This window comes from Magnolia sinica, chromosome 1 (genome assembly GCF_029962835.1).
Source record: "Magnolia sinica isolate HGM2019 chromosome 1, MsV1, whole genome shotgun sequence".
NCBI classification, from domain to species: domain Eukaryota; kingdom Viridiplantae; phylum Streptophyta; class Magnoliopsida; order Magnoliales; family Magnoliaceae; genus Magnolia; species Magnolia sinica.
In genome coordinates, this window is record NC_080573.1 from 138,132,888 (window position 1) to 138,149,165 (window position 16,278).

The 16,278-nt window shown below is 42.7% G+C and overlaps 1 protein-coding gene across 1 annotated transcript; it reads right to left on the minus strand.

The window, feature by feature from the left end:
* Nucleotides 1-1,616: 1,616 nt before the first annotated feature.
* LOC131249750 (cytochrome P450 93A3-like) lies at nucleotides 1,617-16,000 on the minus strand. The gene is made up of 3 exons (XM_058250518.1): nucleotides 15,850-16,000; nucleotides 3,020-4,020; nucleotides 1,617-2,261 (listed from the first exon to the last, which is right to left on the minus strand). Exons 1-3 carry the CDS (start codon nucleotides 15,998-16,000, stop codon nucleotides 1,617-1,619), a joined length of 1,797 nt encoding a protein of 598 aa, XP_058106501.1.
* Between the last annotated feature and the right edge of the window lie 278 nt (nucleotides 16,001-16,278).

Genomic DNA, 16,278 nt, shown 5'->3' on the forward strand with positions numbered 1-16,278 from the left:
TACAAATTCATCTTTTAGAAATACTCTTTACTGTTGTTCCCTATGATTGACTATAAGTACTTCCTTTCCTTGTTCAATTGTACTGGTATATTAAAGTTCTTTTGCATAGATTGCAAGAAGCTATCCATCATTAAATGAAGAACCCTACCTTCTAAATATCACTTAATCATCTTACAATTTAATTATGAGTGGCTAAATAAGTGACGGATCTTCTCAATCTCGGTCATATATACTCATGTTTGACGTATCTGCCTATCTTTGTGCTTGGGGTCAAGTTGTTTGGTTTGAATTTAGCCGCAAAATTAGCTCTAGGATGCCGCATGCACCACACGTGAACAAAACCAACTGCCAACAGTTGTGATTTGTGATAATTGTGAATTTTAATTTTGTATATACAAGATTATTTTTTTGTACTTTATTACTTTTTTCTCTTCTTATACTTTAGAGCAACGAATCTAATGTGCAGAAGTTATGGGGCCACCAAAATTAGGATTAGACTTAATACCAGTTTGGCTAGATTCCTTGCCCAATAGAGCTAAAAGTCAAGCGGGTTAGGTCAGGTTGGTGCTCAACCCTAGCCCAACCCAAGGTTCCTGCACCTCAACCCTAACCCAACCCAACCGAACCCAATCTCGGGTTGGGAATTCTCAACCCAAGCCCAACCCAAGCGGGCTTGGTTAGGTTGGTCGGTTGGATACATGATAATATTTTCATTATTACATTAGTCTATTGTATTTCAATACACATCTTATTTTTTGTATCTATAGTTTTATTAATTATACATATGTAGTTATTTATAGTAAAGAGCTTTATTTTTTTCTAAATAAACAAGTTAAAATATAGGACAACTATTTCTTTAAAAGCCATTTTGTGTCGCACGCAATCTATTTGGGAGAGAAAAATCCGGCATATCTTATTAGCTTGAGTCATCGAAAATGATGTGGACCAATGAGACCCAACAACACTGGAATTTCTTGTGCCTTCAACACAAACCATCCACACTCAATTATAATTAATTAATAACTTATATATTGATTGGGTTCAGTTGGGTTAGACAACCCAAGACCTCAACCCAAGCCCGACTCAAGTTTTATCGGGTTGGTGTTTGTATAGCCCAAGCCCACGATCAGACTCGATACATCCTGCCCAAGCCCAACCCAATGTCGGGTCGATCACGGGTCGATCTGGTTGTACCCGCCCAACTTTTAGCGCCCAATCGGGCCCCAAGCTTTACTCACATGAAGCAGAACAGGGGAACATTTATTTCACAGTTCTTAGCAACAAACTCCAATTATAAGAACAATATTGAGAAAAACAAAAAACAAAAAAAACTGATTAAAAACGTGGCGTGGATGAAAGACACGTGCAACACGCACAGGCCAACATTAGGTACGAGGCTGCTCATTGCTATGCCCACAAGCACATGCCCCAGTGACACGCCCCCACATTCGACATTCTCCATCAAGCGGGACACGTGTCGTAGATCAACCTTTTGGCAGGGAGATCTAGACAATGTGGCCCACTTGATGGGAACCGTGGACCTCATACACGTGTCCCATGCAGGCATGTGTGGTGTTTCACACACATGTGGGCATCACAAACCAGTGTTTCATCAGTCAATTGAAAGGAACAGGATTTGCACGGGCAATCGGGACACACACCAATGGATGTGCCCTAGGCAATGTCAATCCTGGGCCCTCCGTCATATCAACAGCTGCACTCTCTCCGTTGATCCCAACCTTCCAATCGAAGCATTGGATCATGGAAGCGAGCGTTGTTTGTACGACCTGCATCGCTAGAGAAGTGCCTGGGCAGCCTCTCTGTCCGCTCCCAAACGGCAAGAAATGGAAATGCTGCCCCCTAACGTCCACGTGGTGACTACGGTCACTCTCATCGGACGGCATGAATCTCTCGGGACGGAATTCAAGTGGGTCGACCCAATGCTCGGGGTCCCTTCCGATGGCCCACACATTGATGAACACTTGGGTGTTAGCTGGTACATCGTAGCCACCAATCTTGCAATCTTCACTACATTCTCTATGAATCAATGGGCCTGTTGGGTGCAGTCGGAGTGTTTCTTTGACAACTGCCTGGAGGTAAGGAATATTTGGGACGTCCGATTCTTCAACCAATCTATTCTTTCCGACCACTGAATCAATCTCAACCTTTAATTTCTTGAAAATGTCAGGATGGTTGATGAGCTCCGCGAAGGCCCATTCCGTTGTGATTGCAGTTGTATCGGTTCCGGCCACAAAGATATCCTACAGAAGATTCAAAAGATAGCATAAATACTAATCTAGTCAAATATTACCTTAGCTGGGATTTGTTGCCCAGTTCAGTCCATTTTTTCTTTGGGGCCTTTGGGCTTAGGACTTTGGGGTGGGGCAATGGTTTTAAAACTCAGGCAAGTCCATCCGAGTTGACTCGGACTCGGTCGGATCAAGAGTAACCCAGACCGATCATGGCCGAGCTCGGCTGATTCACCGTCGACTCGCCCTGAAACATGACTCGAGACTGGACGAGTATAATTGCATGGAGGCTCAAGGGCTTGACTATTTACAATCCACGCCATCCATCCATGATCCAAATTAATCTCAGGTGGACCACACGGTGATTGAACACCCACCATTAATGTTTATTTGCCATCTACCCTGTTGATTAGGTCACACATTACATGGATTGATCCAAAATATTTGTAGTCCCCGGGAAGTTTTTAATGGTGAGCGTTCAATCACTACTGTTTCTATTGCGTGGTGCCCCTTAGATTTCGATCTAGATAATTTTTTGGCTCATTCCCTAAAATTAGCTGGAAAAATGGATGGATGGCGTAGATAAAACAAATACATCATGGTGGGGCCCACAGAGCTTTTCCAGTATCACAGAGGGTGCTTCCGTTGTCACGCATCTGATGTACGGGTCGGATGTGCTGAATACATCACGTGGGCCCACGTCTTCCCATTACCACCGTATAAGCTTACGAGCGCTAGCCGTCCGTAAAGGACAAGGTGAATGGGTTTACCAGGATAAATGCTTTGATGTTCTCCTTCGTCAGTTTCATCTCGGCGCTCTCATCTTCCGATATCTCGAGCAAAATATCGAGAATATCCTTCACACCATCGCCTCTCTCCATCTTCATCTTCCTCCCTTCTTCATGCTCTTTCATGATCCTCTCCATCATAGCATCGAATCTACCGTGCACGTCCTTGTACCTTTTCTTCAGTCCCTGCAAATCAAAATTCCGACATAACCCGATAAAATCCGATATGTTAAACGTGCCAGCCAGCGCCGCCACCTCATGCACTATCTTCCTCACTTCCTCTGCCTCCCCTTCCGTGTCCGAACATATCCGACTCATCATCATCCTCGATACTGTGTTGTTCGACAACGTTATGAGCTCTAGTCCAACGTTGACTGCTTCTCCGCCGTTGGATTTCTTATGTAGTAGTCGCAAGAATCGCCGGATCTCTTCACGGCGGATGGGCTGGAACTGATCGAGCGTGCGCCCACTTAAGAGTTCGGACATGCAGAGCTTCTTCAAGAACTTCCAGTAGGGGCCGTAAGGAGCGAAGGCGAAACCAGAGGTGCCGTAAGCGAGATAACGGATGGCTGACGATTGAGGTCGGGATGAGAAGGTGGTCTCATGTGTCTTGAGGATTTCTCTTGCGATGTCAGCGTTGGAGGCCACTAGAGCGGGGACAGAGCCAAGTCGGAGGTGGATCAACGGTCCATAGCGCTTAGAGAGCTTGTGAAAGGCTTGGTGAGGAATGGGACCAAGGACGTGGAGGTGTCCGATAATCGGGAGCCGTTTCGGGCCGGGAGGGAGATGGCGAGCTGTGGTTCGGGAATTGGAGAAGATGGTCCGGATAATGACAGTGGAAATGAGCCAGATGAGGAAGAGAATGGCGTAGGATTGGAGGTCCCCGGCCATGGTTTGTGTGATGGACGGTTGGGTGGAGAGGGGAGAGGAATGGGAATGAAGAGGTGATGAGATGCAATGGTGTGTGGACTTTTTAAAGGGGGCTGAAATGAGAAATGACGAGATTGGCCTTGGTTTGATAATGAAAGCCGACCAGATCGGCCTTGTTGGACAGAGAAGTAACGAGAATACACTTGTAACCACCGTGACATACGTGAGAAGTCAACTCCAGCTATATTCTCGGGAAGCTCATAATAGTATATAACAACTTTGCATTAACATAATAGAAAAAAGATACCATTGAGAAGATAATACTGGTAATCTGATTTTTCCCTTCGATTATGGACCCCTTAATGTTTGCGTTTGCGTTTGATCACCCATTTGATAGAAATTAATTGGATGGTTTAGATTACTGGATCAGTATAATTTAAAAAATGTGCTACATCCAGAATGGGACCTGCAATTTAGACGGTCTGGATGGCTGTACATCAGTGCCATATACTGAGGATGAGTCAATCATTTTTTAGATGGTGCAAAACTAGCGTAGAGTTTATTTATATATTTATTTATTAACCTACACCCTGCGCACTGACGTACCCACCCACACCATATGGGCACCCATCCCTTGTCTCAACGTTGAAACAGAAGTTTATCTACCCCTGAGCCATGGAGCAGGACCCATAACTAGCATAAATTTGGCTTTTCCATCTATGATGCACAAAATCAGGATCAGATTGCTTGATGACTGTTCGGATATCCTAGGCATGTAGTCCAATTAAATCCCAACCAGATTGGATCACTAATCAAAATCACCTGCCATGCCATACTAACCTATCCAATGATGTCAGCTATATGAAGTGTATATGTTAAATAACACATGCGATTTGGATGGGATAATGGCCGTGCATGTACCAAGTTCAACGTAGGTACGACGTGACTATATTTGATCAGACGACGGGCTGCTATCTTAGAGGAAAATGAGATGACAACTTTTAAACACACTTTACATCATGCCGTCTAGTCAAATCCCACCCACATATATTGTGCCTGTGCTGTGCCTGATACAGGCAGGCATAGCATCCAGTTTCAATCTTAAACATGCACCCATGTACACTAATTTGTTTCATTAGGACAAGTTGACCCCAACTTTGGTCTAGGCTTGGACTTATTAGCTTGGCCTGTGGTCTAGGCTTATGTATGGTGTTATGGGAAAAATGGATTAACCATGTGCCTACCCAGGTGGGCTAATAAACCGACACAATTAAAAGAGCCAACCCCTGATCTGAAATCGAGTAGAAAATAAGGTCGAGCTCGAGAATCGAGCCAACATGAGTCCAAGTCGGCCCACTACCTCTAGGTCAGATCAACCTACTGTCTCCAAGTCAGATTGATATATTACCCCCAAGTCAAGTTAACTAAGACTACCTCGGCTTCTTACTGTACATCTCCGCTGATTCTGAATAATCAGATCTTATCTAAGAGAAATCCACCTGAGATCCTCTCCAAAGACCTCGAAGGATATCCACGACATGCTCAGGATCCCGAGACCTTGGCCAAGGATCTTGAAAAATTCCCCCACGCGTTCGGGATCTAAATCCTTCCACAATACGCACATACTAAATATGGAGATCTCCTCTACATCACCACATCTCCTTAACTATAAATAGGAATATCTCTAATGGTGAAAGGTATGCACAATCTCTAGCCTAAAATCCGTTACTCGAATAGATCTAGATTCCTTAACTGACTTAGGCATCGAAGGGTCCCTTACATTGGCTAAGGTCTCCTTTGCTCGTTCCTTATGCAGGTATACAAAGGTCTAGAGAAGGCTAACCAGATTTTTATATCAACACCTGGCATGGTCGCATTAATTTTCAGCTTTAGACATTTTAACCTATCATATATAGACGAGCCGAACCCAACCCAACTTTATATGTACATGCCTTATATCCTACAAATATCCTTATTCTAATTCTTGATTAAGCGACACATGTATCTTGAATGTAGATCGTTGATTTCATTCCTTGCTCATAGGTGTCCATTTGTTTGTGCATATGTAGTCCACTTGATCAATGGATAGATTTGAAACATTTAAGTTGAAAATAGGTGTCCAACTTTTTTTATTTTTGACACATGCACACAGACCCCACACACTCACACTGTGGTGAAATTTCACCACCTATGGGTACTCGAATCCTTGGCCCGGTATTGAAACTCCTGAGAGTCTACCACCGGAGCAAGAGTAAGGATCGTTGGAAGAGAATCATTGAAAACCGGGATACATGTACATGAATATTGACAGTCTGGACAGTTGGAAAAGTATGGTACATTTCTCCACATGCCACATGCGTTAAGCATGTTTGGAAAAGTGTGGCCCCTCATAACCCCTGTCCGCTCCTAGTTAGGGATGGGCGGGGTAGTACCTAAAACTCTGTGGCCCATCAGAGTGGTTATATTGTATTCACTCTGTCCATCCGTTTCGTTAGCTCATTTTAGGGCATGTGCCCAAACATGAGGGAGATGCAAAATGCTAGTGGGCCATGCCACAAGAAACGGTACGGATGAAGATCACCACCGCTGAAAAACTTCCTAATGCCCACCGTGATATTTAGATATGCCATGCAAAACGTTCATAAGGTGATTCCTACCTCCATGAAGGGAAAACACTAATATAACACTCATCCAAAACTTCTGTGACACCGTTAAGGTTTCAACGGTCCTCCCTTGTGTAAGCCAATTGAGTTTTGGATCTACGTCTCGTTTCATCCTGTACGGTACAACATGCCCTAGTGTATTATTTCCCACTAAAAAAATCTCAACTGTCCAACTTCAATAAAATAACAAGGAGGGCATCCTAGGCGGTTAGGACAGTCGGATCAATCCAACTTACAGATGTTACTGTGTTCATGGGTGTTGACTGAACACGAGGCCCACCTTGATGCATGTGCTGTATATCCATGCCGTCCATCAGTTTTTGCAGCTCACTCTAGGGCATGGTCCCAAAAGTGAGGCACATCCAAATGTCAAGTGCACCACATTAAAGGAAACATCGTTTATTGAAACCCTACCATTGAAATATTCATAAGGCCCACCATAATGTTTAGCTGCCATTCAACCTGTTAATAAGGTAACACGGACCTAGATGAAAGTAAAATACAATATCACCTTGACCCAAAACTTTTGAAAATCCCAATTAATTTCTAATGGTGGGCATTCAATCCCGTCTTTGTGGTCCACTTGAGATTTGGATCTGCTTCTTTTTTTAGACCATGCTCTAAAATGAGCTGAAAAAACTGATGGACTGCATAGATATACAACACATGCATCAAAGTGGGCCCCACGGTCAGGACAATACCCACCAACGTACGTGTTATCCAAATATCACCTAATCCGCTCCCACTAGGGCCCAAATGGATGAGTGGATATAATAGAAATGGCATGGTCAGCTCTACAGAGGTTAGGTAATATGGGAGCCGTTCATACCCGGGTTACTGGGCCCAACGTACGAACTTTTTTGAGAACCCATCATACGTGATGTGGATCCAAAATCTGAACCGTTCATGTGAAGCAGAACCTCCTGAAACCTTCCAGGCCCAAGTTTTACTTTGATCTAAAACTTTGATGGGCCATGAAAAATGAAAATAGTTTCCTCCCTTGATTTGCATTTCTCTTTGCTATGGCCCACCAGAATATTAGATTAGGGTGAAAATTTGTCACATGGGGTTTTATGGGATTCCGCATCACATGGACCGTTCAGATTAGACACCATGGCATGTGTGCAAAGGTGCGCACGTGCATAAGTGTGCAGGGGAGTATGACTCATATATATATATATATATATATCGGAAACGCTCACCTGCAAACCAGTTCGTATGTACTACGTACGAACTTTTTTGAGAACCCATCATACGTGATGTGGATCCAAAATCTGAACCGTTCATGTGAAGCAGAACCTCCTGAAACCTCCCGGGCCCAAGTTTTACTTTGATCTAAAACTTTGATGGGCCATGAAAAATGAAAATAGTTTCCTCCCTTGATTTGCATTTCTCTTTGCTATGGCCCACCAGAATATTAGATTAGGGTGAAAATTTGTCACATGGGGTTTTATGGGATTCCGCATCACATGGACCGTTCAGATTAGACACCATGGCACGTGTACAAAGGTGCGCACGTGCGTAGGTGCGCAGGGCGTAGGTGCGCAGGGGAGCATGACTCTAAGATTCGAAGTCAGCGCATTGCCTTGGGATTTTTATTGCACAAGTTGGGGACCTACTCTACGCGTTGAAACGAGATATATAAAGGTTACGTCCGCTTCAATCCAACCCAACAAATTACGATATGACACGTGCATACTTTAGCTGTTGGATTTGGTTATTTTTTACTGATCTGAACCCTTTTTATGATAAAACTCCCATTGGCTGGGGAAATGCGCTTCTTAATCCTTGGATCATACCAAGGTCGTGATGGCCGTCCATATTAAGAACCAAAGAGCGAATTATAATTTATTTTTATTTTTTATTTTTAAAAAAGGGTCGAAATGATGTAAATTAGGTTCTTTAATTATCTGAACCCATCTTGCAAAGTGAGACCCATCGTATAAACGGTCTGAATTATTGGAAGAGAAACCGGATTGAGCGACTGAAGCCCTAATGTATTCTTGTCGGGATGTAATCTGTCAAACCTCAATAATGGTTAGAAGTCATGTGCTTTTATTCCTAGTTTAGTTTATTTTATTTTTTAATTGTTCAGAAACCAGGCATATTGTTTTCTGTTTTTAATGGGCGCGGTCGGTGACTCCCGGGCAACAGCTTTGGCTATGAATCCCTGATCGTGGGGCCCACCTAAATATATTTGTGTGGTATACCTGTGCTGTCTCTCTGGTTTTTTCAGGTCATTTTAGGGCGTGGCCCCCAAAAATGGAGCCGGTCCAAATCTCATGTGAACCACATGCACCATAGGAAATGGTGATGATTGACAATTAAAATAAAATAAAATTGTGCACCATAAGAGTTTTGAATTAAGTTGGTATTTTTATTTTCCCTTAGTTAAGGTACATGTGACCTTGTCAACAAATTGGATGGAAAATAAATATTACGGTGGATCCATGGAAGTTTTTAATGGTGGGCAATGAATGATCACTATTTCCTTTGGTGTGGTCCACTTCATTTTTTGGTCCATGCCTTGAAATGAGCTGCAAAAACTGACGGATCTACGTGGATATACAACACATACATCAAGGTAGGCGTCATCGTTAGAGACTCTCACCGGATTGCATCCTGATGAATAAATACTATATGAGTCCACTGTGATCTAAATGCCTTATCCTCGTCCCATCCATTTTCCCATCTCATTTTAGGGCATGAGCTCAACATTAAAACACATCAAAAGCTCAAGTGGGCCAAACTACAGGAAATAATAGGGATATTAATGGAGGCCTTTGGTAATGCTTATATGTCATCCAACCGGTTCATGAGGTCACACGGTTAGAGCTGGGCATCGGACCGAGTCGAATCGGATTGGGCCCAACTCGACCAGATTCGAGTTCTGCATGGCCTGACCCGAACTCGGTCAGAACCGAGACCGAGTCCTGGTCCTCTGACCCAATCCGATCCTAACCCATGTGGCCCTGGACCGATCCGAGTCCGACTCGGTCAGGAAAACCGAGTCGGATCGGATTGGCCCAGGTTCGGATCCGACCAAGAAAAACAAAAAAGAGGAGAGAGAGAGAGAGAGAGAGAGAGAGAGAGAGAGAGTTTGTACCTTGATATGACATCGCTTCTTCTTGTTGAATCTGAGATCAGTGTGATTGAGACTGCAGTAGCCATCTAAACACCAGCCTGGAATGAGACGGTTTAAGGAGCACAGACCCACATTACCAGCAATTCAGCAAATTCCTAAATCATGTGGTTAGGAATGTTCCATCGATCACCGCACTCTAGGCCAGTGATCCCATCCAAAAGTGGCCCACCAAATCAACAATTTCCCATCATATGTTCAATACATGAACAGCCAGGCTGAAATAGAATTTGTATGAAGTCCACATCAAAGTAGCATTTCTCCAACAAAGAAATTATTATTCTTTCTATGGCTCCCTCACGCCCCATCTGCAATAAATCATGACCGCATGATCGCTGAACAGGTGAGCATATTGTCATCACATGAAAAAAAGAATCAGCTGCCTACAGAGAGACTGTTGTAATAACAAGGAACAGATGATGTTCATGACCCGACATTGTCAAGCCAGAAAAACAAGGGGAACTGTGAAACAGATATGAAAAGCAAAAGGTAATGATGGATGGATGAATACTTGTCGTGGCTCCTCACCTCTGCGAACAGGATCCGTTTCACGGTCTTCACCAAGAACACAGCCATGCAAATGCACATCCATGGCATCATGAAGTAATACGCATAGCTCCAGAAGATCCACCATGATGTATAGGTTTGTCACTGCTGTCCATCCATTTTTCCAAAATCACAACAATCAGACATGGAAATAGTTTGTAGGGGTTGTGACATTAACAACCTGCCAATTGCATTCCTGGATCTGTGTGCGAAGAGTTGGATCCATCTCAGGAATGACATAAGGATTGTCATCACTCATCTGCATCATCAATTGTTAAGCATGTTAGTCTGAACGAAACTGTTCTAGAGAAAAGCATTTTCATGGAGCATACAAGCCTACAAAATGAGAGGATAATTACAAGCTCATATGAATATCTGTGACTACTAGGAGACAGACAAGAAAATCATTTTTTCTGCTTAACTAATTAGTGACATGCTTTTCTTACACGTGGCTAATGGGTATGAGATTTGAACTTGTCAGCAAGTGGGCCCTACCTTGGATCGGCCATATCTCAAAATGCACATATATTGATTGAATAATCCTCAATGGTGGCGAGGATATTTGTGTGTGTTTGTTTAAGAATGCACAATAAGAGAAATCTGTTTGACGTTTTCTATAACCATCCATTTTTCTTTTTGCAAGAGTCTCCCAGTAGAATGGTTATGATGGTCAAATCGATGTTATTTTCAAAATAGGGCCTACCTGATGATCGGTTTGGATCTTAAACATGTCTGCCAAAATCTTAAAAATAAAAATCACGTCTTGGTGAAAACGTTGACTAACAACGTGTGGAAGCTCAAGTTTTGGACAGTCAATTGGACAGGTCTTCAAGCTGCTTCAGTATCGGTGGCGCTCTCTGGATGACAAGGATAAAATTATTGTTGAGGGTCAAATATTGCATATCAGACCCAGTTGCTGCATAGATTTACAAGCATGATACCGCTTAATGGCCTGATTTAATCATGTTTGTGATGCAGGGCGTATTCACGAGCTTGGACTGGAAAAGGGTACTAAAGGCATGGATTTAACAATCTGAAGTCACCAAGGCAAGCGACGGACCCTATGAGACTAAGATTGACAGATTTGCACGCCAGGGACCCAAGGAAATCAAGGAATTGAAGCTCAAGTGGCCTGAAAAGTGTCCAGAATGCAAGATCATAGGGTTCCCACCATCCGATCAGTTCGAAACTCCATACGTGGCCTGAGGACCATAAATGAACCGTACACGTAAAATTTCATCCATTGGATCGCTGTGGAATTGGCCCAACGGATATATCAGCCCATAAAACCATTGATTTTGGGCCCGCCTGCTATCTAGATGAGCTTGAAAATTGGTCTCAACGCGTTAAATGAGCTGACAATACGGATAGATGGAGCAGATTTCTCACGAACATCTCCGTAAGACCGCATGTGCATCACGTGTACACGGTACACAAGTGCACCCACTGTGTACTGGACCGGGGTCTCCCAGTCAGCGACGGAGACCCGTCTCCCTCTCCTTCTCGATCACGCACGAACAGCGGACGGACAGCGTCCGTCCATTTTTCAACAGTGGGCCCCACTCGCTCTCCAGATGGAAAATCTGGACCATTCATCATATTCCCAGGGTCCATGTTACCATGGCCTAGGTGGAGAAAATTCAAGATACATCGGAAATCAACTTTTGATCGTCCGAACGGAAGATGGACGGTGGACTGAACCATCTTGTGGGACCGCACCAAAACCAATAAAATCTCGCTTTTCCCGAACGTTTCTCCATCCTGAATCCACTGGACGGCTTAGATTTCCCAAAAAAATAGTGAAGTGGGCCCCACCATCAGTACAGCGTAAGTACATTACGCACCCTGTTTTCGCGTCCGAGAAATCCAGAATTTTCGGCCGATTGTGGGCCACTGCCTGTGATCGGATTGGTGATCCAAACCGTCCAGATGATACCCAAGCCAGGATTGACCCTAGCCATGAAGTCGGTTTTGAGGTTACTAGACGGCGAGCCTCCCAAACTGAGGCCAAATGCGACTCCTTTTTTCGTTTTGATTTCTTGCTGCGCACACTGCTGCATCGCTGGCTGCGTAAGTTTTTGCTTCCGGGAGTTTTTCGGACGGAATCCAGGAGCCACAGCAAGGGCCTAATGCATATATAGGATAGAGGCTTGAACGTGAGGAAGGCAGGAAGGGACGTGAATAGAGTTGCTGCTGCTGCTGCACGTGAGGGATTGAAAGAAGAAAGAAAAGAGACAGGGAGCAAGGGCAGCTACGGCTTGGACGGTTGCACGATTTGAAGGAAAAGGCTTGATTTTGGAGGAAGAAACGAAAGGACAGGGAGCGGTTTTGGCAGGGACCCATGTCAGGAGGCCGTGGGAGAGAAGCTGGAACGTGGAGGCTGTAAAGACAATAAGTTCTTCCTTCTTCTCTTCTTCTCTTTTTCGTTTTCTTTTTCTTTCTATTTGTTTTGGGTTTTGGCCAATCATGTGTGGCTAAACCTCTTAGCTAGGGCTAAGAGGTGAAGCCTGTAGTGAGATGGGAGATACTGTTTCATGCGTTTAAGTTAAAATTTCTGAACTGAACTTGGTTTTAAGTTGATTATTAAAGGAATATTCTTTTCAGTCTTTAATGGTCTGTTGTGACTGAAATTACAATGGGTTTGCAATGGCTTTGAATATTTCTTTTTCCTCTTTTTTTGTGTTTATGAAGTCAGGAAGCCCTGTTGTTCATCATTATTCCATGGGCATGGTAGGATGACAGTACCCTTCCTGATCTTCATACATTGTTGGTTGGTTGGTAATTAGTTTAATTCTGTTGTTTACTTTGTCTCCTGGGCATGGTTTGGTGATGGAATCCATTCTAATTCATATACCTTTCATCTCTTGAAAACCAGATCAAGTAAGTTCGGTTTATATTCCATAATCCTTGATGCAGGCATACGATCTCCCTGATCCCTACAAGTGGATCCTCTGAATCCTTAGTTTCTCTTCTCTGAATTCCTTAAGTTTTAGATAATTATTCCACAATTATTCCTTAAATTTACATTTGATTTTGATTACATCTTAGGCTAATTCTATTTCTACCTAGTTTCAGGAAACGTACAAGCTTCAGTCCCTGTGGATTCGACCTCGGTCTTACCGAGTTTATTACTACATCACAACCCTATACTTGGGGAGTGAACAATTATAGTAGTATTTTCCAGAGTGTCAAGGCAAAGGACACATATGACACAGAAACAAAAGCCCAAGGGAAGGGATTAGACTGTTCCCAGACTTGCAGAAATTTCCGAGCCAAAGGTGATATGAGGAATCTTCATGCATGGTTAAACAGTAAAGATCATAAACCATGGAAGTTAAATATTTGCATGAAATGAGCTTAGGGACGATATAACGAAGAGGAAAAAATCTCACTTTTCTGCTTGGAAAACCTGCCCTGCTTAGCTTGCAATGGAAGGAGCTGTCTACTCATTGATGTATCATGGGGATTCAATCCCCTTTCAACTCCCCTCTAGTTTCTGATAAAATTTCTGTTCCTAATAGAAGGATAAAACATGTTGCAGCAACTTGCAGCTAACGCAAATCATGTCCACTTGGGTCTGTTGGTAAAATGCAAACTAGTACTCATTTTTTTGCTGGAGAGCTTGAAATAGCACAGGATTTAATTATCTACTGAGGGTATGAGGTCAGATCAGGAGAAGAAAATTGTTCTGGTCTTAGTGATTGGCCGGGCCAATCAATCAGCCTAAAACATTCAAATATGATAGACAAAAGACACCTAAAGAGAAAAGGAAAAATAAGGGGGGGGGGGGGGGTCTAAAGATTGAAATCACTACTTTAAAGGATCTTTTCTAGTCTATACGCTATCCCATGTGGAAAGTGATGTTATAAATAACCAATTTTTGAGTCCTCAATTCATTTTCATTTGCAAAAAATATGCATGCTACATCAGGGGAAAATTATATGGAGCTCAACATGGCCAAACATTCAAAGCAACTCAACAGAATTAAAAATGACAGATTTTTTTTTTTTTTTTTTTTATGATTACGAATGATGGAATTTAGGAGTTGAACATGCAGGTAAATTCAAACTAGTGGATCATCAGGGGAAAATTATATAGAGCTCAACATGGCCAAACACTCAAAGCAACTCGACAGAATTAAAAATGATGGATTTTTATTTTTTTATTTTTTATTTTTATTATTATGAATGATGGAATTTACGAGCTGAACATGCAGGTAAATTCAAACTGGCGGATCCAGTAGTCACAATAGGCAGCTGGAGAGATCTCATGACTCAATGCCGGACAAGAGAATGACAACCTGATGTGTGACTGCTCTGTTGCCGTTTAATCCGTTCCAACTGACAGTTAATTTCAGGCAAACAAGACATACAATCTACATTATTAAAAAACACATTATCATAACATGAGCAAAGAGCCAAATAGCTCTTTTCAGTGATGGGTTATTCAGTCTGAACAACTTGGGAGCCTAAAACTACCACCTTCATGAGACCCAAGCTAATGCATAATCTGCTAAGAGGTGGGAATAGTGAAACAAATCGAAGGGCAACAAGTGGGGTAGAGGAATTGATCGACTCATCAGGCTCATGACGTGAAGATTGCAGTCCGAATGCTGTCCATGCCTAAGAAAGAGTGAAACCGTCTTCGACCAAAGTGAAGGCCTACGACAACTAGAAAGGGATGTGACTGGCACTACCCAAATGAAGCTGAAAACCAGGCCTGCCAACCACAAGATGGAGTTCCATGGGACATTCACCCATCCTTCAGCATGTTGCTAGGAAGGCCATGGCTACACAATTTGGGACCATCACGTCCAAATTTCACGAATGTCTGAAATTCGTGCGGTCAAGTCATCACAATCACCTCAGATGTTCTGCCAAAGCTGGAAGAAACTGAGCCAGATGATCCCCTGTCCAAACAGATTATGATGATATTTTGAGAAGATATTCAACAGTCTGACCCAAGGTGTTTATCTTCTGGGTCTACAAGGGAAGCCTCTGTTAATATAAATACTTCTAGAATACAGAAGTCTATCAGCCATTTGTAGGAATTAGTGACAAAGCTGAAGGATAAATCAAATAGCAAAATGACAACTTTGTACAGTTTCCCGATAGTCATATTAGGAACATGAATGTGTATAAAGGCCTCCTCAGAACCAAATCATGGTAATGCTGAGTATAGAGGCCACATTAGACACGATATTTAGTGCAACCAAGATGTTAAGAAGTTGTATGGATAAAAAATTGTTATGGTTGCGGCAAATACCATGAAATTTCATGACTAATCAGTCTAATTTGGTGCAGATTTTCATGAAATTTGGTACCAAACACACTTTAAGCTAAAATTTAAAAAATAATTAAAAAATAAAGAAAGAAAGAAAAAGAAAAAGATTAGGTAACATGCACATACTAACATAAACCATGTCCAACATCATGTCCAAAATCAAAAGTAAAAAAACCTAACAAGTACATACTGACATATAGATTAGGTAAAACTTTCATACATTCAAAACCCTCTATATGATGAATGCCTTTGTGGCATGTAACTAAATGAACCTTGTTCATAATAGTAACCCCCTCCTCCACCTCCACCTTCGTCACCAGATTCATCCTTCGGTTCTCTTTTTACTGATTCAACTGCACGAGAACTCTTGGGCGACTCCGAGCTGGATGTGTCCAAAAAATGGTCGTTCACCTCTGCTGAATCGGATGGTGGGGATCCCTTCCCATCGTCGACATTCATAGATGCAAGAACTTTTTTTAGACGCTTTTTATGATCCGATTTGTAAGGGATTCCCAATAGCCTATAAAATGCTGCAAGACTTTTAACAAACTTTGATGGTCTACTTGTGCCTGCTTCAGTATCATGTTGTCTCGGAGGTGGATGTTGTTGTCTGGTACTTCTTGATCTGTATGCCATTTGCATGCTTTCTTTGATGGCCTCTTTATAATCTCGTTCTTCTTGCTCCCTTAAAATTTTATCTTGTTCCTCTTCTTTACTAATGGTGGTTGTGGAAGGCC

Excerpts from the sequence above, each read along its gene's own strand:
- LOC131249750 (XM_058250518.1), bottom strand. The coding sequence starts at position 16,000 with ATGAATGTCGACGATGGGAAGGGATCCCCACCATCCGATTCAGCAGAG. Across the intron at positions 4,021-15,849 it reads GGATGAATCTGGTGACGAAG|CCCCCTTTAAAAAGTCCACA; the intron begins GTGGAGGTGGAG and ends TTCTCATTTCAG. Across the intron at positions 2,262-3,019 it reads ACATCAAAGCATTTATCCTG|GATATCTTTGTGGCCGGAAC; the intron begins GTAAACCCATTC and ends AATCTTCTGTAG.